The sequence below is a fragment of the Pan troglodytes genome, chromosome 8 (assembly GCF_028858775.2).
Source record: "Pan troglodytes isolate AG18354 chromosome 8, NHGRI_mPanTro3-v2.0_pri, whole genome shotgun sequence".
Taxonomy (NCBI): Eukaryota; Metazoa; Chordata; class Mammalia; order Primates; family Hominidae; genus Pan; species Pan troglodytes.
Window position 1 is genome coordinate 24,441,451 of NC_072406.2, and position 25,781 is coordinate 24,467,231.

Below are 25,781 nucleotides of genomic sequence, written 5' to 3' on the forward strand. Positions count from 1 at the left end.
CGTCACACCTTTCTCACATTGCTCCGCCAGCCTGGAATGCTTTGTCTCGGGCCACACTCTACACATACACTCTTCTCACGGCAACAGCTCCCATTTCACCTAAAAATAATAATAATAAAACACAGAATAGCTCCTGCATACTAAGGACATTACTTACAAACACCCAAGGTAGTGCAATATTTATTTAACACCTATTTAGTGCCAGGAACAGTGTTCGGCTCTAGGAATGAAATCATCTTTTCTCCTCAAGGAGCACACAGATTAGAGAAACATACAAGCAAATAAGCAGATGATTTGAATACAGCTTGATGGGTCCCAGAACGAGGCAGGCAGAGTGCTATGGAGAAGCAGCGCACAGGGCTCACCTCCCAACTGGAGTGCTGTGTGGGTGACAGGCAGTGGCTCTAGGAACTAGCAGACTACTCAGAAGCTGATTTTTTTAAAAGAATCTGAAGTGTGAAGTAAGGCGTTAAGTCCCCAATGGCATTGTTCTTTCTCTGTAGCTTCCCCTTCTTCACACAAACACACAGAAATAACAGATGAAAGAGAAGCACAAGTCACTAAAATGGCATAGCTATGCCCCAAACATCTCTGTAGATCAGACATCTAACAGGAACATAAAGAGTGAGGCACACTGAAGGCACAAGGTCAGCTGGACTCTGGGCCCAGGGCAGGACAGAGCAGCAGGAAGTTTTGTCCTATGGGGCAACCGTAAAGAAAAGTTTTCCCTAGGAATCAGGGTCAAGAGCCAGGCTCTGTGCCTAAAGCCAGAGACTGGGGTGGCACTTTTCCTTAATTATGAAACTAGATTGAAAATGCTTCTACTAACTGTGCTGAGACTACAGCTTATAAGAGGTTGCTGACCTAATGCCAGCTGACTCAGTGACTGAATCTGTGATGTTCCCAACGTCACCATCGGGCCAGGGCTCTGACCCACTAACACAGACCTGATTCTGATCTGGGAACTCCAAAGCCAGGCAGAGACAAATATGAATCTGCTAGACCAGCATGAAAAAAACAAAAATCACAAAAAGAAAGAGACATAAGAGCAAAAAAACTTCCATCAGAATGTGCCTGCAAATTACAGAACATGATGAAAATATCAACAATCAAAACATAAATTCACTGAAGACAAAATTTTAAAATTATCAAATGATCTGAAAAAGACTTTAAAATAAGCATGTAAAAGATCCACAAAGAGATAAAAGAATAACAGAACCAATTGTTTTAAGTGGACATGAAAAAGAATTAGTGGATATAAAGAAGAACCAGTTAAAAATCTTGCAAATGAAATATAAATATTATAATTTAAAGGTGAAAAATGTTATGTGGTTCAAACACTATTAGTTGCTTGGCAAGCCATTCCTCCCCTCTGCCTTCATCCTCGCAAGACTTTGATCTTTGTTTTCTAGGGTAAGCAGTATACAAGACACCATCAAACACCGAAATTCAAACATGAAAGGCACAGGCTACCTGCCGTCAAAAAAACTTACATCTGCAACACTGATCCTAACAGAACCCAAAAATTGCAAAGTAGAAGAAAATTTAATTTACTTTCCAAAAATGTAAGCGTTTTTAAGTTAAAATGCTTGCCATTTCTTTTAATTTTTGTGAACTAATTACCATCTTCACTAGAGTTAGCACTTTACATTAGATAAACATTCTCACAAAATGTCATGATTGGAGCTGAAATAACAAAAGCTCTTTCTTGGCCGGGCGCGGTGGCTCACGCCTGTAATCCCAGCATTTTGGGAGGCTGAGGCGGGCGGATCACAAGGTCAGGAGATCGAGACCATCCTGACTAACACGGTGAAACCCCGTCTCTACTGAAAATACAAAAAAAAATTAGCCGGGCCTGGTGGCGGGCGCCTGTAGTCCCAGCTACTCGGGAGGCTGAGGCAGGAGAATGGCGCGAACCCAGGAGGTGGAGCTTGCAGTGAGCGGAGATGGTGCCACTGCACTGCAGCCTGGGCGACAGAGGGAGACTCCGTCTCAAAAAAAAAAAAAAAACTCTTTCTTAATCTGTACTGAACTCATCTAGCCACTAACTTTGTTTCTTCAAAGTACACTACCGAAAAAGTATACCACTGAAAAGTCAAAAATCAAAGACCATTCCCTACAATATTATTCTTAGTAGAAGCAGTCCAAGATTTTACAACAGCAGCCTCATTTTCACTTATCTACTGCCTAATTATTTGAACTGATGATGAGAAAAGCTGCCCTATTTCATATTAAGGTAAATATAATCAATACAAATACTATGTGAAAAACATTTAAACTCTAATATAATCTTCCAATAAGAAAATGCTCATTGCATCCCAAAGATTCTATAATCAGGAAATCTATACTTCAAATCTCCATATAATCCCAGTTAGGGTAAAATCTCAATTCTTTTCCCACCCTCTAAAAAGAAACAGTTAACACAAAAAAGTAAAATCCAGTTCTCTTGTTCACAAGCAGAAGTATATAGGAATAGAGAGAAAATATTACATACACTATCCCCTTACAACTAAGAAGATAAAATTATCAAATGTGGTTAAGCCCAGGATAGCCTTGGTTCTTTGTTCTATCAGAGACATTGATAGATTGTTAGGGGTTTTTTTTCCCTTAAATACAATATAACCCATGTTACTCAATGATTAAATTTCACACAATAAAATCTCTACTAATTATGGTCAACTGCAATGTTCCCTATTCATATTTCTGAAGAACCATTTTCCAATGGCAAGTCAATAGAAAATTTTAGATAACAGAACTAAATCAGCCAAAGAGCTAATGACCAGATTTCCTCATCACCTGAAACTTTTTAGAATAAATCAAACATCAGAAAGTATCTCCTTGTCTTAACACAGACAAGCGCAGAGTGCTGGGTGGAACCACATTCAAACTCTGAATAAGTGACATAATTCCAATTTATTCAGTAACATGTTTTTCTTCTCCTAAGCACAATACAGCAAACAATCCTGAGATGGCTGGAAGGAAAGGAAGCAGTGCACTTACTCATGACTGGAAATGGGTCTGAATGTTGTCCCAATCAGATATTAAACCAAAATCTGCTGTCCAAGGTTTCTCAGAGGAATACATGTCCTAGTCAGGAAACAAAGAGAAAGAAATAGTATTTTCTAGAGGTCAATATTTGAAATAAAGTTTTCTTAAAGAAAATAAAGAAAATCATTTTGTTTCAAAAATATTCTACTATTTCCAAAAAGAACTCTTGTGATCACCTATTAAATATAAAAGATTATTAATCAACTTTTAGAATATCCTGTTGAATTCATGTTTTCCTTTTTTGAAATAAGTTACTTCAAATGTAAATGATATGTAGTAAGTAATCACCACATAGAAACTTGTTAACAGGTGTCCTTTGTCTTCAACACTAAAAACATTTCTTCCCCATTCCCAACTAAGTAAATCACAGGTAGAAGGCACTCCATCTAGGGTAAATACAGCCCACATCATATCTGCTGAGTATATTTTGACTGCACATAAATGATTAATGTAAGACTTCAAATAAGGATCAGCAAAGTTATTGCTATAGAGTTTCTCTAGCAATGAATATTTTCTTCATTATAAAAGTAATATGGGTTCATTGTTTTAAAAACAAAAAGAATAACAATAAGGTAAACTTCTCTCATAACACATTACCCTAACCCCTACATCTACCCAATCATTTGGGACATATTTCCTTTCAAGCCATTTTTTTCTAAGTATTTTAAAAATATACTTGATACTACACATAAAATTTTGTACTTGTTCCTTTCCACTTAAGAGCATAACATAAAACATCAACTTGTGTTAGTATTAATACAAACTTAACCCTTTGCTAAGATTTACTTTATAAATCTTCCTTTCTTAATTACTGTATTTCTAAAATATTAATATAGGTATAAATATTAATGCTATATTTAAACATAACCATGGATGCACAAATGCCTACCTAAATCTAATATATAAAATTCCACAGATAAGATCAGACTCAACACAAAATGTACACCTGTACTACCTCACATGTAGTTTCCTTCACAAACAAAGAAGCTACTTCTTCCAATCACAATAGGTGATGGTTATTTTCTAAATCAATTAAGAAAACAGTATACTACTACTAGAGACCTCTGCTTTAGAATCAAAGTTAGGGAAATACTTTTGGAAGAAATACTGCTTGCCACATCTATATACTGTACTTGCGTCATGTAATACACATGAGAAGTATTTCATTTGCAGAATGAAAACAGACTGCATCAGCACTTATGTGCGCAGCATGGCCCGCACACTGTAATTAGCATGGCATAGAATCACAGTGCTGCCACGTAATACCCTGACCCCCAACCCACATGCTTTCCTCTTTATCTATCCACTTAAATGATTTCCATTTCCAGATAATGCAATTATCCCAAAGGAAATGAGAAGTTGTACGGAAAATCTAAAACATATAACCCACATGCTAGTTTTAGAATACATGATGAAAGTTTCTCACAAGAATATACTTTCTTGATGGTGCTTAACTGACTATTTAGATTTGTTTTCCTGCCTAGGAAACTCTGAGGTAGGACATGTGGACCTGGAGCATGCTGACTGCCGACAAGGCAAGACACTCCCGTGTTACAAATAAGGCAGGATTAAACGTTCACAGATGACCCCAGAGTCCACTTAAATTTATACTTGTAGAGTCTAGTCACTTTGACCAGGGACTTTTCTCTTTATGTTTATATAAAATTTTTTAATCTTAAATTTAAACCTCCTAAATGGTAACATTAAAGCACCTTGTGCGATGTAGCACACTGCTTCCTGCCTATAACCAAAAGGAGCCAAAGAAATACTTATTCAAAGATTTCAGTTCTTAAGACATCAAGAGTTTTCTCAGCACCAAAAATAGTAACCTCAAAAACACCAGTATAATAAAACTTACAAACACTAGACTTATAATCTTACCATCTGAGGTAATAAATGTACACAAATTTTATAGTTTGCAAAACTAAATAATGCATGTTTTGGAATGTCATGGAGTAGTTCTTAGAAACATTTATAAATGACATAACTGAAGTCACGCGTTCAGGATTCTTTATTTACACTAATCACAGCTTTAAAATATAGATCCTCCAACCTACTTTTTTTTTTTTTTTTTTTTTTGAGACGTAGTCTCGCTCTGTCGCCCAGGTTGGAGTGCAGTAGCTGGGACTACAGGGACCTGCCACCACGCCCGGCTAATTTTTTGTATTTTTCACAGAGACAGCATTTCACGGTGTTAGCCAGGATGGTCTCGATCTCCTGACCTCGTGATCCACCCGCCTCGGCCTCCCAAGATGCTAGGATTACAGGCGTGAGGCACCATGCCCAGCCCCTCCAACCTACTTTCAAAGTAAGGAGTCTACCAATTGTTATATGGAACAAGGTAGTTGAGCAGCACACAGGAGAAAATGTTTAGACTCCCTTTCTCCTCCCCTAAATGCTACTTTTGCACTAAACATACAGAGGTGAAAGAAGAAAAACCTTACTTTCTGTTTTTCACATCATCCAACAGGGAAAAAGTAATGTCTTAAACCCATAATTTCACATCAAATTATATTGGGATATTTCTACAAAAATTGGCCTTTCATCTCATTTTCCAGGTACTCTAAGTCTAAGGGCGTGGCCATATGACTTGCTGGAATGGTTCTAACTGGAGGCTTGAGGAGCACTGAGGCAGCCTGCCTTCCCTTGTGCTCCTACATGCAGCACAAGAAATGTATGCCCCAGGTAGCAATGGCCCACAATGAATAAATACCTAACATGTAACTGAAGCCAACCCGCAGCTTACAGCCAAACCCAGCCAAACTCAACAGAGAGCGTAGACCAGTGAGCTAGAAAGAAACGTCTGGTATTGTGCACTGAAAGTTTGCAGTCGTTACACAGCATTATTACAGCCAAGCATGACTAATACAGACAGTAAAGATAGTAATTTTAAATCCAAATTTAAAAATTTTCTAGTTAAAAAGACTATTTTAAAAGTCTAGCCATATTTCATAAGAAATACACCTAAATCAGCAAAACACATAAAGGTGAGAAATAAGCATTAAAAATGTTTATCAGGCTGGGCACAGTGGCTCACGCCTGTAATCCCAGCACTTTGGGAAGCCGAGGTGGGTGGATCACGAGGTCAGGAGTTCAAGACCAGCCTGGCCAACATGGTGAAACCCTGTCTCTACTAAAAATATAAAAATCAGCTGGGCGTGGTGGCAGCCGCCTGTAATGCCAGCTACTGGAGAGGCTGAGGCAAGAGAATTGCTTGAGCCTGGGAGGTGGAGGCTGCAGTAAGCCAAGATCGCACCACTGCACTCCGGCCTGGGCAACAGAGCAAGACTCTATCTCAAAGAAAAAAAAAAAGCTTATCAGGTAAACACTAACCAAAGGAGAGACATGTGGCTATAGAAAGTCTTTCATGTGTGCTAAGATATATACTGAAAAATGTTCATAGCAATGTTATTCATAATAGCAAAAAAACTGAAATTTCCATCAACAAAAGGGTAAGTAATGATATCATGTTTATATAATCAAGTATTATGAAGCAGTGAAATGAATGAACTATGGGTATGCATATCAACAAATATCACAAGTATTACTGATATATACTTATTATATATACTGTACACACATACACACACACGTAAAGATACCACTTATATAACAGTCCAAAATATGTATAATTAACAATATGTTGTTAAGAGACATACACATATGTAACATACTATAAAGAAAAGCAAAGGAATGCCAGAGCCCACAGTGATGCTGATGGTTTCCTCAAGCCAGTGGTAGGATGGAGGTAGAGAGAGGTGATCCAGGAGGGTACTGGGAATGTTCTTTCACTTAAACTGAGGAGAGGATGGGATGGACATCATTATGTCAGTCTTTATGTAACATATTACACATAGTCTTTGTATGAATATATTTTACAGTATTTTAATATGAAAAACCAAAACTTTTCCAATGAAATTCAGAAAGGAAATTATAAAAGTAACATTAATATATGTAACCACATATATAAAGGGGTTAAATGCATTTACAATCTTTAAGCCATGCTTAAGAGGCCAAAAGAGTTGTAGTGGTTCATTTGTTCCTTAAAAGACAAACACAAGTGATAGCCATTCCAACACAAATTGCAAGATAGCTTTTATGTGAAGACTGATGATTATACATTATCTACGTGGAGAAGGAGCTGGCTAACCAAGAGTTGTATCATTTGTGCTGTCTTATCTCAGCTGTCTGACCACTAAAGCTTCTGATCTCACCTTCACAGCTGTATAATCCCAGCTCATTTTTTCACAGAAATTCCTAGATCCTGTTTTTCTAAGTTGCTATTTAGTGAACTGTCCTACCCCCTAAAAAAGAAAGAAAAAAAAGAAGAAAATGTCCTTCATTGATGTATTATTTGTAATAGCAATATATATACATATACATACATATACACACACGTCCAAATAACAAGGGATTGACTAAATTGTTAATTCACATTTAATAGATTCTCATGTACTCATTTAAAATGTCTTAAAGAAATTCAATGACAATGAATGAATGAACAACGAGCAACGTATTTAACGCAACTTTCTCATCAAGTCAGAAAGAAAAAAGCATCAGAAATGATGCCTCAACCAAGCTACATTTGTTTCCTCAAAAGCTATAACTCAATACTTAAATGATTAATGTTCTGTTTTTAAATTTAAAACAGGCAGATAATAACATAGATAACAGGAAGGATTTACTATGTATAATATATAATATGTATTACAATAAATATATAATGTATAATGCATAATAAATCTTACTATTCATTCATTCAGTATTTACCGAGTAGCTATTATGAGCCAGGCAGTGTACTAGGCACCGCAGACACTGCCAAGAACAAAGCCAAGTCTCTCGCATCATGGAATGTACAGCACAGTAATTTCAGTACCCTCCTTCCTTCATTGAGATTCACGGTTCATTAGTTCAAATATATGTCAGGGCAGACTCCCAGGTGCTGGTTGAGTATCCCAAATCTAAACTTTCTGAAATCAGACACATTTTGAGCACTGACGTGACACTCAAAGGAAACGCTCATTAGGGCACTTTGGATTTCATTTTTGGGATGCTCAACTGGTATAATGCAAATATTCCAAAATCTGAAAAAATCTAAAACCTGAAACACTTCTGGTCCCAAGCATTTAAGGTAAGAGATACTCAACCTGTCATATCTTCTCATTAGAAATTATTTCAGTTAATATTAAAGTCATTATTCACTAACAGAGAAAGTCTCAACACTGTACTTTCACAGTTCTTATGCTTTCCCTAAAGAATGCTCTTGCTGCAACCCCGTGAAACATAACGTCACATTTCCACAGCTTTAAGTATTTTCTCAGCGCAAAAGTAAAGCAAATCTTCTGTCATTGCTAGAGAGAAAGGAGGTTTGTTTACACTATTCACTAAATCAACAAAGTACTTCCTGCTAATAAGATCAAAGAATGAGATGGGCCTAAGAGCAAAATGAGCAATCATCTGGTTTCATCGGTTTCTTTACACTTGTATGTTAATGAGGCATGAGATAAGAATGAGGTCAAATTTCCCCTTCCACAGGTAGGTTTCCAGACAGACTTATCAAATCCGAGTAGGTTTATACTGGTCAACATGACAACTTCCAGGTATTTAGGAAAACAAATGTCCATTCCAAGTCTTCCCTACTTCTATCAGTTACAGAGTCAGGGCCTTTTAAAAATGACCTATAATTAGTTTACATGGTATATGTGCCTAATCTACTTGATACATCATATCAGAACTGCACATAATGCCTGTGCTCCATAGATAAAAGTTAAAATGAAGGATACAATATATCTGGTGTTCAGGAGTCCGACATCATTTTAAAAGTCAGTTAAAAATTCCAGACTGCCAACTGTAACAATAAGCACTATAGCAGACACCATGAAAAATACAAAGAAAAGAGTAAATAATTCCAGGCCCTATCTTCAAAAATCTATATCTAATTGGATTCTAAATACAAGAATGTATTCATCTATTCATTTAATAGATATTAATTCAGCTCCACAACACGCAAAAACTGCTCAAGGGCCTTGGGATAAAACAATCAAGACAAGCTTGGTTCCAGCCATCTGCAGCTAACAGAACATATTCAGAATAAAAGTGCTAAGGGCAACCAGAGTGACAGTCAAGGCTATATAAAGGCCCTGTACTGAGTGAAAATCAGAAAACTTATGGACCAAGAGGTGTAAATACACACAGGTGAAGAGAGGAAAATTCCTGTAGGATGTCAATAAAACTGGAATTCAGCAGTACAATGGTGGACTACAAGCCTTGCAGGGAAATCACTCAACATATAGGAAGTCCTCAATGCAAATGTGTTACAACTCTGCCATTAACCAGCTCTAGGAATTCAGACCAAGTCACTTCACTTCCCTGACCCTCAGTTTCTTTGTGTGTAAAATGAGAGTTAAAATTTTCAGCCTACCTACCACTGAGAGTTGCTGTGGAATTATGCATAAAAGAGTGTGCTGGTAAACTAAATATCTTATTTGGTTCACACGTTAGTACTGATCCATTTTTGGTCTCATAAAAGAAGAAAACTGAAACATAATTTTTAAGTTCTCTTTCTAGCACTGTATGATTTATTATCTTAAAACTAATTTTAATTCAATGGGTAACTCAGGTTCTAATTTCCTTAGCAGTATAAGTAAGATCAACCTAAATCATTACATTAAACCAGCTAAAACAAGCTGGTCTAAAATGTTGGTTATATGTATTTTTTAATGGGGCAGATCCAACTATCACTTAAAAGAAAGTCAAAGAGACTACTGACAGTGAAGTAGTAAGAGGTAACCCTCAGTTTCAGGGGAGAATTTGGATGGCATTCTTTTGGTAAGCCTCAATGAGGGCAAATCATCAACCTTGGAGGAAAATAATTTTTTGTGATAGAATAAATGTTTCCCAAGCAAGTCTGGTGAATGAGCTCAGAATTCAAACTGATAATAAAACACTGGATCAAAATGTGATATAAACTGATAAGGGATACAACTCAGTATCTCCAAAAAACAATTTCTAAAAAAATTCCAGAAATTTATCTTCAGCAATTACAGCAACAGAATCTCAGCACTACTTTGAAAATGTATTCTAAAATTCTGCTTTAAAAATTAGTGTACTGCTTCACAATCAGACCCTTCTACCTAAGAGATACATAATAACTAATAAAATAATTATAATAATATGCTGTAATAAAAGGTAGTCTGTCCATCTCTCAAAATATCTTCTCATACTATATTGCAGGAACTGAAACCAAGGAAAGTGAAACTGCAGATAAGGAGGACTACTGTATGTTATGTGAGTGATTACACAGTCAACTACATTTATAAAAATTATTCAGAGTATACAGTTAAGATTAGTGTACATTATATGTGTATTCCTTATTTAATAAAAGGAGGAAGGATATCAAACAGCTAACAAGACAGTGTGAAATTACCAGCCACCATCCGAAAAGAAGACAGAAATCTGAAATAGAAAGCAAGGCACCTTGAGGCTTCTTTAGGTAAACGTTTGCCTAATCAAAGAGGTGCCTAAGAGTCTAAACCACACTTTGGCAGTCTTTAAGGCTAGGAGGACAAAATGTCAGAGTACAGGATCCACCAAGGGAGCCATCTCTGCTTCAGAATAAGCAAAAAACTGAATCCCATGAGAAAGAAAAACTTAGAAGCAAACTAAACCAATTATTGCATAGACTCTCAACTTTTTACTAGAATAAAAGTGATCCCAAGTGTCTGGCAAAAGCAATGAAAAAAATCCTTACCTAACCTATAATGACTGCTAGAAACACTTTTTCAAACACAATGACCAGCACACAATCAAAGATAAGCAGGTATACAAGGAGATGAAACTCCTTGAGAAATAAAAGAGACCATAAAAATGTTATAGCACTCTGGGACATAGTTACTATGCTTACTGCATCCAAAGAAATATATGCAAAATCTAAAACTTTTGATAGGGAACTAGAAACTAGAAAAGTGGCAAAGCATATCTGAAAAATAACTAAATTGAAAGTCTAAATAAAAATGAAAAATCTAATAACCAAAATTTAAAACTCAGGGAATACAGATTAAAACCCAGGGAAGAGTAGATTAGAAATGAAGACTAACTTAGTCCTGGAAGGTAGCCTGAAGAAAATATTCAGAACAAAAAAGATACAAAAAGATGAAAACACCACCACAAGAGGCAAAATACACAGAGGATTCAGGGAGAAAATCTAACATTGTATAACTGAGCTCCCAGAAAGATTAAGCAAGAGAATAGGGAAAAGCAGTATCTGAAGAGAGAGTGGCTGAGAACTTGCCAAAACTGACGAAAGACATCAAGTCACGGTATCAAAATGCCCCATATATCTCAAACAAGAAATGGTGCAAGAGGGAGAGGAGGAGGAAAATAGAAACAGAAAGAGACAGAAAATCATCTCAAAGCCAAAGACAAAATGAAAACCATAAAAACAGCCTGAGAAAGAAACAAATTAGCAAAAAAGAAAGAATAAACTGCAGCTGACTTCTGAATAGAAACAATCCAAAATATTAAAGAATCTCTCCAGAAGACTTATCTAGAATTCTACATCCAGCAAAATATATCTTTCAAGAATGTAGATGAAATAAAGATACTCTTAAACAAACAAGTTAGAAAACTTGCCAATATTACATCCACTCTGAAGAAATACTAAATGGTATCTTTAGGCAGAAAGATAATTATTCCAGATGGAAGGTCAGGTAATGTAAGAAAGAATGAGGAAAATGAAATGCAGTTAAGTCTAATTAAATAACAACAGCATAAAACAACAGAAATACATCTGTGGGGTTTAAAACATGCATGCATCTTAAAACAAGGCAATAATGAAATAAGAAAGGAAATTGAATGTAAATGTTTTTAAAGGTCTTGCATTATTTACTGCATTATCTAGAAAAAGGGTGAAAGTCTCAATATTACACTTTGATAAATCAAGAATATATATTAAAATGTAAGTGAACACTAAAGGAATAGTACAAGAATATGTAATCCCAAGCTAAAAAATGAAAAAACAAAAATTATTTTTAAGAAATCAATTCAAAATAAAGCTAAAAAATTAAAAATGAACATAGAAGAGGTGAAGACAGATTTTGAAATTTTTTCTTTCTTTTTTTTTTTGACACGGAGTTTTACTCTGTCACCAGGCTGGAGTGCAGTGGTGTGATCTCGGCTCAGTGCAACCTCCATCTCTCGGGTTCAAGTGATTGTTGTGCCTCAGCCTCCGAGTAGCTGGGACCACAAGCGTACGCCACCATGCCCCACTAATTTTTGTATTTCTGGTAGAGATGGAGTTTCACCATGTTGGCCAGGCTGGCCTCAAACTCCTGGCCTCATGTGATCCACCCACCTGGCCCTCCAAAGTGCTGGGCTTATAGGAGTGAGCTATCACACCTGGCCAAAATTAATTTTTAAGCACTACTGCAATAAAGAGTTATTATAGGCCAATTCATTATTTTTTAATATGGGCACCAGGGAAATACACAAAAAAACACCTAGCTCATACATATATACCTAACTTTTATAAATTTTAGCCTGCACATCTATTCAATTTTTTTCCATTGTGACTGACTTCAAAATCTTATTTCACCTTATCTTACCACAGATATGCCAATGGACATTAAATGTCCAAAAACCAAACAAAAAGAAACAAGAACAAAAAACCTAGAGCCAACTGACTTATAAATACTGCATTAATTCTATAATAAAATATTAGCCAGGCAAAGTGGCTCACAACTGCAATCCCAGCACTTTGGGAGGCTGAGGCAGGAGGATCACTCGAGCCTAGGAATTCAAGACCAGCCTGGGCAACATGGAGAAACCTCATCTCTACCAAAAAAATACGGAAATTAGCTGGGCATGGTGGCACATGCCTGTAGTCCCAGTTACCTGGGAGGGTGAGGTGGGAGAATCGCTTGAGCCTGGAAGGCAAAGGCTGCAGTGAGCTGAGACTGCTCTACTGCAGTCCAACCTGGGTGACAGGGTGAGACCCTGTCACAGGAAAAGGAAAAAATAATAATAATAATAATTTGCCATCACTGATCTACATAACATTATAACAGCAAAACTAATACATTAAGAAGATTAAAAATAATATTCTTTCATTTAGTTCATTTAAAATGTTACTTTAAATTTTTAATTTCACTGGCTGACTCAATGAAAGGAAAATTCCAGGATAAAATTTTAAGTTTTTCTACAGTCATATCAATGTCAGCAAGACACAGGTGCAATGTGTACCTCTATCCCAGAGTAACTAAATAATCTCTTTAGAGCTAAGAACACTTAAAAACAAGATATGAAACTCCAGAGTAACTCCTGATCTTTCTGTAGGCAAATGAAAACTACTTGCCACTTACTGAAGATTTGTATTTTAGGGTGGATTGCTACTACAGTTTTTTGAGAGGTGGTCCAAGCTCTTCAAAGAGAAAATGGAACCAAAATGAAACCAAGACTATCCTGATATTACAAAGCATCTCTGTAAGTAAATCAAAGAATATTTTATTTAACATTTAATCCCAGTCTTACAGCTATCAAAACTAACAAGTAATCCAATGCAGAGTTATAAAAGTGGACATCAAAGCATGTCAAGAGTCACTCCCAGGTCTGGTATGGATACAGACGAGTAGAATGACTTCCCTTCTCTAATGGCTATGGAACAAAGCTGAGCTGCTTCATTCAGATGATCCAAGAACAGTGCCAAGGGCCTTCTCTACATAACCAACAGTGACTGCTCATGGGCTATGGACGGAACTCATACAGAAGCAGCTTATTTAACCTTCCCAATCTCTTCAGTGACTGTGAACAAGCTCTTCTCTCACCCTCAAAGTTTCCCACACACCCGCCTCTTTTTTTCAGCCAGCTATCTCTGCCTCATCTTCAGGTCTTACAAGTCGCTTCCTCAGGGGACTTGCCCTTACTTCCTCAAAACCAAGTTAGGTTCCCTAGGTATGGGTTTTATAGCTCCCTGTACTTCACATCAAAGGACTCATCCCACGTGTTGAAAACAAAGTACCTAACACAAAGTCCTGGGGTACACAGAAGGCACTCAAAAAATAATGGTTGAATAAACACGTTTGAATTTACGATCCTCCCCAATTTTACAAAGAAATGAGCTTTTAAAAATTGAGTCATTTGCATGAGGTGATACGACCTGAAACTGGCATAGACCAGTTGAGAATCCAAGTCTCTGTCGCTCCAATTCCCATGCTTAAATCTCATGTACTACATGGACGTGTGCTACAAGTTGGATTTCCTTTCAATTATTATTCTTACAGTGACTTCCACTGTAAATACAGGAGTCATCTGTTCAAGGGAAAAATGAGTCTCTCAATATAATGAAATCATATCTGACAATGGACTATGCTTTTCTTTTTTTTTCTTTTTTTATTTGAGACAGAGTCTCACTCTGTGGCCCAGGTTGGAGTGCAGTGGAGCGATCTCCGCTCACTGCAACCTCTACCTCCCAGACTCAAAGGATTCTCCTGTCTCAGCCTCCCGGGTAGCTGGGATTACAGCAGTGCACCACTACCGCCCAGCTAATTTTTGTATTTTTAGTAGAAACGGGGGTTTCAGCATGTTAGCCAGGCTGGTCTTGAACTCCTGACCTCAAATGATCCATCTGCCTCGGCCTCCCAAAGTGCTGAGATTACAGGCATGAGCCACTGCAACCCGCCAGTCTATGCTTTTCAAAAATCACATTGAAGGAACAAACTATAACTTTCTGGTAATTAGAGGTCTGCATTGCACTAGTTACAAAGTAAGAATGGTTAAAAAAAATCGTTACAGTGAAATTGTGAACATAAACCAGAATTGTAATCACTTGTCTCGTTCTCGCTACCTCAAGTGGCAATTCCCAAAGCTATCCTATTCTACTACATTAACATTCCTCACACTTTCTAATCAGAGTAATTTTGTTTGTTTTCAGTTTGCTACTAGCTTGAACTCATTGGCCTCTTTTTCACCCATCTTAGCTGGCTACAAAATGTAACAAGGACTTGACACACATGGGCACATGGTGGCAAAGATGGACCAACGCAACCGTTGCTTGGCATTGGAGACTCAGGTTGGATCTGCTGGGGTGAGTAGTTCTCTTGGTTCCCTATAACGCCAGAGGATGATCAATCACCTAACAGTGCCAAATCTGACACTTTCACTTACTGGCTTGTTTAACCAAAGTCAGTCCCCAGTAGGAGCTATTTGCATGTCAAAACATTATTAAAACTGGTAATGGACTAGTCTTACCAGAAACAAGTACAACAAAGAGTCTGGCTGCATAGCTAAAAACTAAGTAGGCACCAAAACTGAGGCTCAGGGCCCAAATTCTTAATATTTGGCAAAGGATGTTTCTTTGAGTGCCTTTGTAACAACTCATTAATTCTCTCTCTATATATATAATCAGCAAAGGAATTTCTGTTAACTAAGGATACCTGTACTTGCAATTAGGATTTCTTCCTTTAAAAGTTAACTTATACTTTTATTAGTATAATTTTTTTTCTATTTGGACATTTTAATTGTCTATGTAGAATACAACATGGCATCAACATCCATTTTAAGTAATGAACTACACTATGTTTACAAATGTTGTTATAAAAGAATGGCAAACCAGGAAATATTTTTGTTAATTTTAGGGTCTGACTGAACCAGAAATAAAAGCAAATAAACCACTGTTCACTTGCTGCTGGCTAATTTATTCTTATTAAGATGACTTCAGAAAAGAAAAAAGAACACTGACTTCCCCCTGAAGGAACTTCCCAGAGACTCAATATAGGAGGGAGTTGGCCAGGGTGATCTCTAAAGTTCTGTGTAACTTTTCTAAGCTATGAAATATTAAATATCTATCCCAAAGATGTAATTATTTTTATAAAAGGATTAATACAGGATTGAAACCATTTTCTTTCAACAAGCAACATACTTAAGACGGCGTCCTCACTTTTTTTTTTTTTTTTCCATTCGTCTCGCACTATTTCCAATCACTGGGTACGGCCCTAATTCAACAAGCCTTCCCAGTCCAAAGAAGGCATGCTGAAGTCTACGGTCTAAAAAGCATCTATCTGCGGATTAAATGTTGGGAAAGAAAGGGATAAGGGTTGGGGGTGGGGAGAGACAACATTTTCAAATTACAGAAACGTGCACCCATGGATTCCTACGCGTCCCGCATTTTCTAGCAGTAAAACACCTGCGAGGAACCGTTCTCACGCATTACAAATGCCGCACCAGCCTAGGGTTGTGAGCGCCAAACTATTTTGCAAACTTTGCAAAGGCGCACGGATTTCCAAGACTTGCAGATCTCTCATTCGCCCCATCCTCCCCTCGCCTGGTCCAAACAAAGTTCCGCGGCATCAAGGCAGTCATTTAAAGGCACGAAGTTTGCCCGGGTCCTGCCCACTGGGGCTCGGGAGACGCGACCGAAACTTGCGAAGGAGACGCGCCTGGCCGGGATCGCGGCTCACTCCGGGAGGCAGTCGCCGGGTTCCACCCCCGGGCCTCCCCGCACCCCGCGCGGCGCCCCCAGCCCGCCCATCGCCCCGCGGACCCCACGCTCCGGGCGCGGGGACACACAGGCAGCCCCCGCACTGTGCCCGAGCCGCCCCCCAGGGCCGAGCCGCGAACCGCAGCCGCGTCCCCTCCTCCCGGGGCCGGGAATGGCGGCGTCCGGCTCCCCGGGGCCAACTCCGAGTCCCGGCCCGGGGAGGACGCCCGCGGAGCCCGCCGCCGCCGGCCCCTCGCGGCGGGAGCTGAGGAATGGAAGTTACCTCAGTACGGTCCCGACTGCTAGGCTGTGGGCAGCGGACAGAGCTGGCGGTCCCGGGCGGCCGAGCAGATCCGGCGCGGCGCGGCGCGGCGGCGGCTACCGCAGTGCCCTCCGCCCCATTGTTTCCCTTCCAAGAGGATCCCGGCGAAGCCGAGCCCGGGAACCAGGAAGTTCCCCGGCGCGACACCTCCTGCCGCCGCTATGGAAACGGCCCCCGCCTCCCAGGGCGGCTCGCCCGGGACCCCGCCTCCGCGCCTCCGGCCCCGCCCGCCTCACCGGCTGCCGCCAACCGTCACCGCAGCGGCCGCGGCCGCCGCCATATTGGCGCGGCCCCGGGCGGCCCCTTCCCGGCGGCACGTGCGCTCCGCTCCCGCACTCCCGCCGTGCGCGCTCCCGCCCGCCTCGGGGACGCGCGCCCAGGGCTGCAGGTGTCCGGAGCCCCTCGGCGGGAAGCGGGCGCTGGAAGTCCAGGACCCAAAGCAGGGCTTTGGGGCACGCAAACGAGCGACATTGGCGTGTCCAGCCGGCAAGTCAGAGGATAGCAGAGACGTAGGGAGGTCAGCTGAGTAGGGGGCGAGAGGATGGTCTCCGGAGCCAGCCTGGCTTTTTTTTTTTTTTTCATTTCTGCCTCAACTACTTACCAGGTGTCAGCCCTTGGACACGTTTCCCTGTGCCTCAGTTTCTTCATCTGTAAAGTGGAATGATAATAGGACCTCCCTCATGGGGCTGTCCTGGAACAAGCGAGTGCTAGGTAGTAAGTGCAAAGCAATCATCTGCTCAATAAAATGCCATTGCTACTGACATAGGTGACACTGCTGTCATTTTTCAGGAACTTAGGCTAAGCGTTCACATCAGCACTACTTTAAGTAGGCTACTGTGTAGATCCCATTGCTGCTTCAAGCTTCTCAAATGTTCATCACTGTCCCATCTTTCTGTAGGTCAACTTTCCTTTTTTACATCGTGGAAATTGTCAAGAGTTTTAATCTCCAAAGCCTCCCATTAAGGGGTGCCATAAAAAGATGAATGATGTAAACTTCCCAAAGCCGTAATTAGCTGACAGTTAAATGATTGATTCAATCGAAGCTAGAAAAGTTAGGGTGTGCAAATAACTAAAAGGCTTCCTGTCCTTGATTCCAGGAACTAGAATTACTGAACCTGGCAACCCTGCACTGTGCCTTTTATCTCTCTTTTCCAGCTGGTGAAAACTGACACGAAGAAACTGAATGCTGCGCCCAATATCTCACAGAAGGGGTGGAAGGAGGAGGCAGGGTCACAGGCTCTTTGCTAGCACCCAGGCTTTGAGAACTGTGACTCAGATTAGGTTTGGTCTCTAAGGCTCCTTCTAGCTCTCAAGTGTGGTAATCTTAACGACAGGGATACCCAGCAATACAGTCTGAGAAATTCATCCTTAGGCAATTTCGTGATTGTGCGAACATCATAGAGTATATTTACACAAACCTAGATAGTAGAGCCTCCTACACACCTAGGCTGTAAGGTGTGACTTATTGCTCCTAGGCTACAAACCTGTTCTGCATGTGACTATACTGAACACTGTAGGCAAGTGCAATACAATGGGAAGAATTTGTGTATTTCAACATAGACAAGGTAACACATTGGGCTATAATGTTACCATGGCTATGACATCGCTAGTCCATAGGAATTTTTCAGCTCCATTATAACCTTATGGGACCACCATCGTATGTGCAGTCCATCGTTGACCAAAACGACGTTATGTGGCACATGGCTGTGTATACGCTGTTTAAGAAAATACAAATCTATACTTCCTTTTGGGGCTTCTTTCATTCATTTAAACCAGGTTTCTGAAGACTAGTATTTATTTTTAGGATCCTGATACCAAAATGGCGTAACTCATTTAATACATGAATTGAGGGGCTAAAAGCAGACCAGGGTTATTTTCAACAACCAAATACTTCTCCGAAAGTTACAGGATTCCCAGGTTAGCAATCACCCAGACTGGGCTATTCTCAATTCCTGACAGGAAAGAGCCCTCACTCGTATCTCTTTGCAGCCCCTGCTGGACCCAGCAGATTGCTTTGCACATAAAAAGTCCTCAGTAAATGCTTACTGAATTAAATTGCTATGATTGTGGTCTCCCATCACTAAACGAGACCTTGGAACCACAGAGATGCTCAAGAGACATCAGTCTTGGGAGGCCAAGGTGGGCGGATCACTTGAGGTCAGGAGTTGAAGACCAGTCTGGCCAACATGATGAAATGCCGTCTCTACCAAGAAATAAAAAAATTAGCTGGGCTTGGTGATGTGTCCCTGTAGTCCCAGCTACTCAGGAGGCTGAGATGGGAGAATCACTTGAACCCAGGAGGCGGAGGCTGCAGTGAGCTGAGATCGCACCCCTGGACTCCAGCCTGGGTGACAGACAGAGACCCTGTCTCAAAAAAAAAAAAAAAAAAAAAAAGACAGTCAAGAGACATGATTGCAAACATCATGGATGAGAACCCAAAGTCACTAGTTAATGAATTAATGGGATTTTGGATGGACAACCCTGGCCCCAGGCTTACTTGGCAAAATAAACTGGAAATTTCAGATACGTTTTTTCCATAAATTATATGGCTAATTTTGAAAACACTGTTTTGGACTTGATTATGAGCACCCCTGTCTCAATTTTATACTTTCATAATAGCACTCTGACTCTATGGTATTATTACAGTTCAGAAATCCCCCAATTTTTTTCCCCAAGTCAAAGTGTCAACAGTGTCACCTCACCTGTACTTTGTCAATCCCTGCTCTAAACAATTATAGCTAGATTATATTCACTCCATGATTATATTCACTCTAACATGACATGCCAAATATTAAAATACCCTTCAACTGAAGGGAGGGTGAAAGCTGTATAGCAGGAACGTAACAAAAAGTAAAAAGAAGTATGGTCTAACGATTTGTGTTACCATTAAAATATTCCACAATACCAAAGGTTAGGACCACCTCTCGTCCATCATCGTGGAATAAGAGAGATGGATATTTGCATTTCGTTTTTGCAAAAGTTATGTATTATGCTAATGACAATATTCAAAATCTTGCCAATGGTAAAAGTACAGGTTTAAATCCCCCACAGGATCCCATAATAACTAAGGCCAGAAGTACAATTTGTGATGAGGACATAAGAACATAGAACATGGAGGAAAAAAATTCTCCAAATTATCTATCCTTCACTGTCATCTTCAAAATATGGATGAAAGGGTCAGGTCTTCGAGTCTCCTGTAAAGTGAGACTTTGAAATGTGAATCCATGGCCATTTGATTCATTTAATTTTTTTTAAGAGAGGTAGTTCCCTAAGGGAGGGATTTTTTTTTTTTTAAATAAGGCTGTGGAAAGCATTGCAATGCTCATATTCATGCTCACCAGCCAGGGTAATTTCTGAAATCTCATGAGAAGCCAATGCTTTTCTATTGACTAGAAAAGTCAGCTCCAGTGACACTACATATAACTATTCTTTACGGATGAAAAAAAGATCAGTCAACATCTGTGTGTAAGTGAAAAGGCAATGGGTAACCAATAGCCACATCCACACTGCTCATACACAAAGCTTTTTGGTTTCGTTTTGTTTTTTTAGATAGAGTCTCGCTCTGTCACTCAGGCTGGAGTGCAGTGGCACAATGTGGGCTCATTGCAACCTCCACCTCCTGGGTTCAAGCGATTCTCCTGCTTCAGCCTCCCAAGTAGCTGAGACTAAAGGCGTGTGCCATCATGCCTGGCTAATTTTTTGTATTTTTAGTACAGACAGGGTTTTACCATGTTGGCCACGCTGGTCTCGAACTCCTGACCTCAGGTGATTCATCCACCTCGGCCTCCCAAAGTGCTGGGATTATAGGCATGAACCACCACGCCTGGCCCAAAGCCTTTAGTTTAAAAGAGAAGTTACTGATCGCAGTGTGAGAAAGAGGACCCCATGAAGAACTGTGAACCCAACATCGTAAGTAACACAGTTTGTTACCTATAACTCTGAGGTTGTATTATTTATTGGTGTGCTGAGTTTCTTTCTGATTCCCTATCTTTAGAATGTACATTCCATGAGACTGGGAAACTTATCTGTCTTCTGCCCTTCTCTATTCCTTGGTTCAGATCAGTATCTAATACATAATTAGCTCCCTGCAAATATTTGTAGAAAGAATGAAAGGAAGGAAGGTGAGAGGGAGGGAGAGAAGGAAGGAAGGAGGGAGGAAAGAATAACTGAAAGAAAGAAAGAACAAAAATATGCAAACATGCTTGTTTTCTAGGCAGAAAGTTCCTAACTTTTTTTCATATGCTCAAAGGGGTCTGTGACTCAAAAAAAAAAAAAAAAAAAAACAGTAAGAATGACTGCTTTTCAACTACAAAAGCTGCCTCTCATGATCTCCTCTGCTCTTTTGCTCACAAGACACCCTGTTCCTGATTACATACCAAAATTGTCATCATGGTTTGCCAGAAATCTATAATGATGTCGTATCGTTTGAAAAGTGTCTCAATATGTTTTTACAGCTTTAGAGAATTTCTCCTGCCTGCTCAACTTACAGTTGCCATTCTACAACCATCCATTTGGCCATCTCTTAGACGCCATGCCATTTATTTATTTTTTGTTAAGTCTCATCAAGCAGAGTTGTAATAAAAAATATTATAAGATACTAAAAAAATGAAGTAGAATTTCATGGCATTTTTGTCTCTGTTTTAGAGGCATAAAACTCTTGCCTCTGTATATGTGACCTTTGAATTAACCTTTAAACCCTTGTTCTCATAAGTCTTTATAAATTGTGTGGCAACAGTTTTCACAGATGGCCTCCCAGTGAACTGTGCCGTCCAATATTCACCCTCCTCTTGAGTCTGGGCCGGCTCTGTGACTCACTTTTCACAAGATCGTGGGGGAAGCGATGCTGAGTGATTTCTAAGGCTAGATCCTAAGTTTTGCAGCTTCCACCTGGGCCTCTGAAATACTTAGCGCACTCCCTCCGGACACTCAGGTGCCATACTGATAGGAGCCCAAGTCACATGGAGAGGCCACATGTAGCTGGTTTGGATGACAACCTCAGCTGAGTCCTCAGACATCAGCCAGCATTCACTGCTGTTGGGCATCCTGAATGTCCAGCACAGTTAAGTCTTCAGATGCCTCAGGCCCCAGCAGTGTGACCCCATGAGAAATCCCAAGTGAGGATGTCTCAGGTGAGCCCAGTCAACCCCGTAGAACCATGAATGTCATAATAAATTGTGTGTTAAGCTTTTGGGCTTAGGGTGGTTTGTTATACACCTGCAGACAACTGGAATGCATTGATTAAAAATACATCGCTAAGGCCTTTAGCATGGTTTAGCTAAAACTTTAATAAATAGTTTCATCAAAATTAACAGAAGGGATGTATAAAAATGTCAAGTTATAGAAGAATGGAGTGAACTGTAGCAGATCCCAGGGTATTCAAGGACATTTTTTTTTTCACTAAATTGCTACTTTTGTCTAAGTCTTTTCTTTGAGGTAGGGTCATTACTTTGTGAAACAACATAAGGACTTCCATCTCTCGGAGTCTGTAAAGTAAATATACTTGCAATTGCACTTGACTTCGATATGAAATAAGTCCTTGGCCACATGCTTTGGCTAAAAAAGGGAAAGAAGTGGTGGTCACAAGTAGCCAGGCTAAAGAATCAATGAAAATGGGATAATAGATGAGAAAATATATACATATATATATATATATATATATGCATATGTATATGCTCAGCTTCTCTTTTCTGTTTGTTTATACTTCATGAAAATTACAGGTCCACAATTCCTCATCCACAAAGTTCTGAAAACCAAAAGTGTTTTTCGTAAGTTGGGCACCTAAATTCTTTTGGTAGCAATAGAACTTTCCTTTGGCTATTTAGGGTCTTTATCTTATTTAATATTAACACTCATTTTGTTACAGAAGTCTTTGTTTCATGACAAGGTGCTGGCACAGATCCCACTTATGACACCTTTAAACAGTACACCGTACATGTGTTGTGTCACCCTTCTAAAAATCAAACCTTCTGATATCTGAGACACTTCTGGTTTCAGACCTAAAGAAGACTTTATCATAGACCTGAATTGAACTTTATTGTACAGGGAGGACAGTAGAGTGTAGAGTAATCGAGCAGTCTCTGGAGTTAGACCACCTGAGTTCAAATCCTGGATCTGCTGCTTGCCAGCTCTGACACTTGGATTGGTTGCAAAACCCTCTGCCTCAGTTTATTCTTCTGCAAAATACAGAGAGTAAAAAAATGACCTCAGAAGGGTTCTTATGAGAACCAAATGAGATTATGCATGTAAAATGCTTAGCCCAATAACTAGTAGTTGGTAAACACTCAACAAACATTAACTATTATTGTGTTATTATTAAAATGTCAGTTGTTTGTTTTGGTTTTTGTTTTTGATTTTAGAGACATGGTCTCACTCTGTGGCCCCAACTGGAGTACACTGAAGCTCACTGTCACCTCAAACTCCTGGGATCAAACAATCCTCCCACCTCAGCCTCTCAAGTAGCTGGGAGTAGAGGTGTGTGCCACCATGCCTGGCTATTTTTTTATTTTTTATTTTATTTTATTTTATTTTTTATTTATTTTTTAGAAATTGGGTCTTGCTTTATTGCTCAGGCTAGTCTCAAACTCCTGGCCTCAAGCAATCCTCCCACTTTGGCCTCCCAAAGTACTAGGATTACAAGAATGAGCCACTGGACCCAGAAAAAATGTCAGTATTTTATAAATTCAATGAAACAAATAATATTTAAATGAGAGTTCAGCCAGGAAAAAAGAAACTACTCAAGGTATCACCAACAGGAAGATATTGAATATAGGGAATCAGATGCATACAAAGTCTTTGGAAGGAGTGAATGGGCAAAAGTTGAGAAGGTAGCACTACTAATTTCAGGTTATTCCATATCACCTGTGGACCCAGTGTCAGGAAGCTGCTGTACTCAGAGATCAGAAATTGCAATAAATGACAGGTAATCAATCACTGTCCATGTCACAGCTGCTCTCCTTGCAGCTCAGAAGCTGGAGATAGCCAGGGATGGTCTTTGGGGTCTAGCTTCACTGCCAAAGTTTATATTTGTTGGCCAGGCTCGGTGGTTCATGCCTGTAATCCCAACACTTTGGGAGGCTAAGGTGGGTGGATTGCCTGAGCTCAGAAGTTCGCGACCAGCCTGGGCAACATGATGAAACCCTGTCTCTACTAAAATACAAAAAATTAGCCAGGCGTGGCAGCACGCGCCTATAGTCCCAGCTACTCAGGAGGCTGAGGCAGGAGAATTGCTTGAACGCGGGAGGCAGAGGTTGCAGTGAGCCAAGATCGCACCACTGCACTCCAGCCTGTGCAACAAAGCGAGACTCTGTCTCAAAAAAAAAAAAAAAGTTTATATTTGTCAAACCCCTTGTGTCAGCTGCCACTGTCACAGAAAGAATGACATGCTCCTTGCGTCTTTCAAATCCTTGAGTGCACCTCATCGGCACAACCTAAACCTTATCAGAACTGTGCTGGCAGGAGACTCTGGGAAATGCAGCTCCAGGCCTCCCAGCCTCTGTGATACACATAACACCCTAAACAAATAGTCATTTCATAATAATAGTAATTTACACTTGTATAGCACTTTCCATAAAAGCTCTGTAGGCAGGCAGAAACTGTAGCTCAAAGTTGCAAGGCTGGCAAGAGACTTAGAACCTTATATCTCAAATCTAGGGTGTACTTTTTTTTATGTCAGTGTGTCCTATTTAATCATCCGGGTTCCACTTTCCCCCCCCAAATCTTCATAACCATTGATATTATTGTTTATTGTTTTTCTTTCTTTCTAAGTTGACTCACATTTCTATGTAAATAAAGAGGAAACTTTGCATCATAAAGTATAATGCAACTCACAAAACTGTTTTGCTACATAAATGGAAGATAAAAGTAAAAATGAACACACTGAAATCCAAACAGTGATATTAAAACCAGTTAGTAAAGGGCTCTGAGCCTGAAGCCTGCTCCTCTTTCTTCAAAGATGTGATTAGCATGTGTTAGAGATGTTACTTGTACTAACAGCGAACACCCTAACTGCAAATTGAGACTCACTGATATATTCACAAGAACTAAAGGGTGAATAAAACCTCTGAAAAATTAAATTTCTCACTATGTGAGGCAAGGTTATTTAAAGCTTTGCCATCTTATCTACCATCAGTAGAACACATCTTACACTTTGGATAACACTGCTTTCTGCCGTCTTCATGTTGGCAGTTTAGCTGAGAATCAGTATTTATTCATTTTGTTGTTGAAATTATCTGATAGCTGAGCATTAAAAGTATGTCAGTATGTCTTGCCCCTGATGACTCATTCACATAAGATTTTGTTGCTGTTATTAAGGTGAAATTCACATAAAATAAAATCAACCGTTTTTCAAGTGAACCCTACAGTAGCATTCAGTACATCCATAATGTTGTACAACCACCACCTCTATCTAGTTCCAAAATATTTTCGTCACCCCAAAAGAAAACCACATAGCCATTAAGCATTTATTCTCCATTTTCCATCTTCCGGTTCCTGGCAACCCTCACTGTTTTCTGTCTCTTTGGATTCACCCCGAATATTTCATATAATTGGAATCATACAATATCTGACCTTTTGTGTCAGTCTTCTTTCACTGAGCATAACATTTCCGAGGCTCACGCATATGACAACTTGTATACATACTTCATTTCTTTTCATGGCTGAATCATATTCCATTGTTTGTATACAACACAATTGTTTATTTTTCTGTTGATGGACAGTTGAGGGTCCACCCTTTGGTTACTGTGAATAGTGCTGCTATGAACGTAAGTGTACATGTATTTTTTTTTCGAGGACCTGTTTTCCAGTGATTTTGGGTATATGTTGAAGAGTGGAATTGCAGGATCATATGGTAATTCTATATATAACTCGTTGAGGAAGCGCCAAGCTGTTCCCACAGTGCTGTGCCATTTTACATTCCCACCAACAGTGCACAAGCGTTCCAAT

General features: G+C 39.7%; 2 protein-coding genes across 2 annotated transcripts in view; one reads left to right on the top strand and one right to left on the bottom strand.

Moving 5' to 3' along the window:
- USP6NL (USP6 N-terminal like) overlaps positions 1-16,936 on the bottom strand; it is a 152,702-nt gene extending 135,766 nt beyond the window's left edge. Inside the window, exons 1-3 of the mRNA XM_009457939.5 lie at positions 16,803-16,936; positions 3,001-3,087; positions 9-99 (exon numbers count right to left, since the gene is read on the bottom strand). Of these exons, the coding sequence (XP_009456214.4) occupies positions 9-66 (58 nt within the window). The 5' untranslated portion in view covers positions 67-99; positions 3,001-3,087; positions 16,803-16,936. The remainder of the gene's footprint in view (positions 1-8; positions 100-3,000; positions 3,088-16,802) is intronic.
- Positions 16,692-17,730, top strand: USP6NL-AS1 (USP6NL antisense RNA 1). Its single transcript, XM_024346187.2, is given in 2 exon segments — positions 16,692-17,129; positions 17,131-17,730. Coding segments are annotated over 2 exon segments (651 nt in total). The 3' UTR covers positions 17,344-17,730.
- Positions 17,731-25,781: the final 8,051 nt, after the last annotated feature.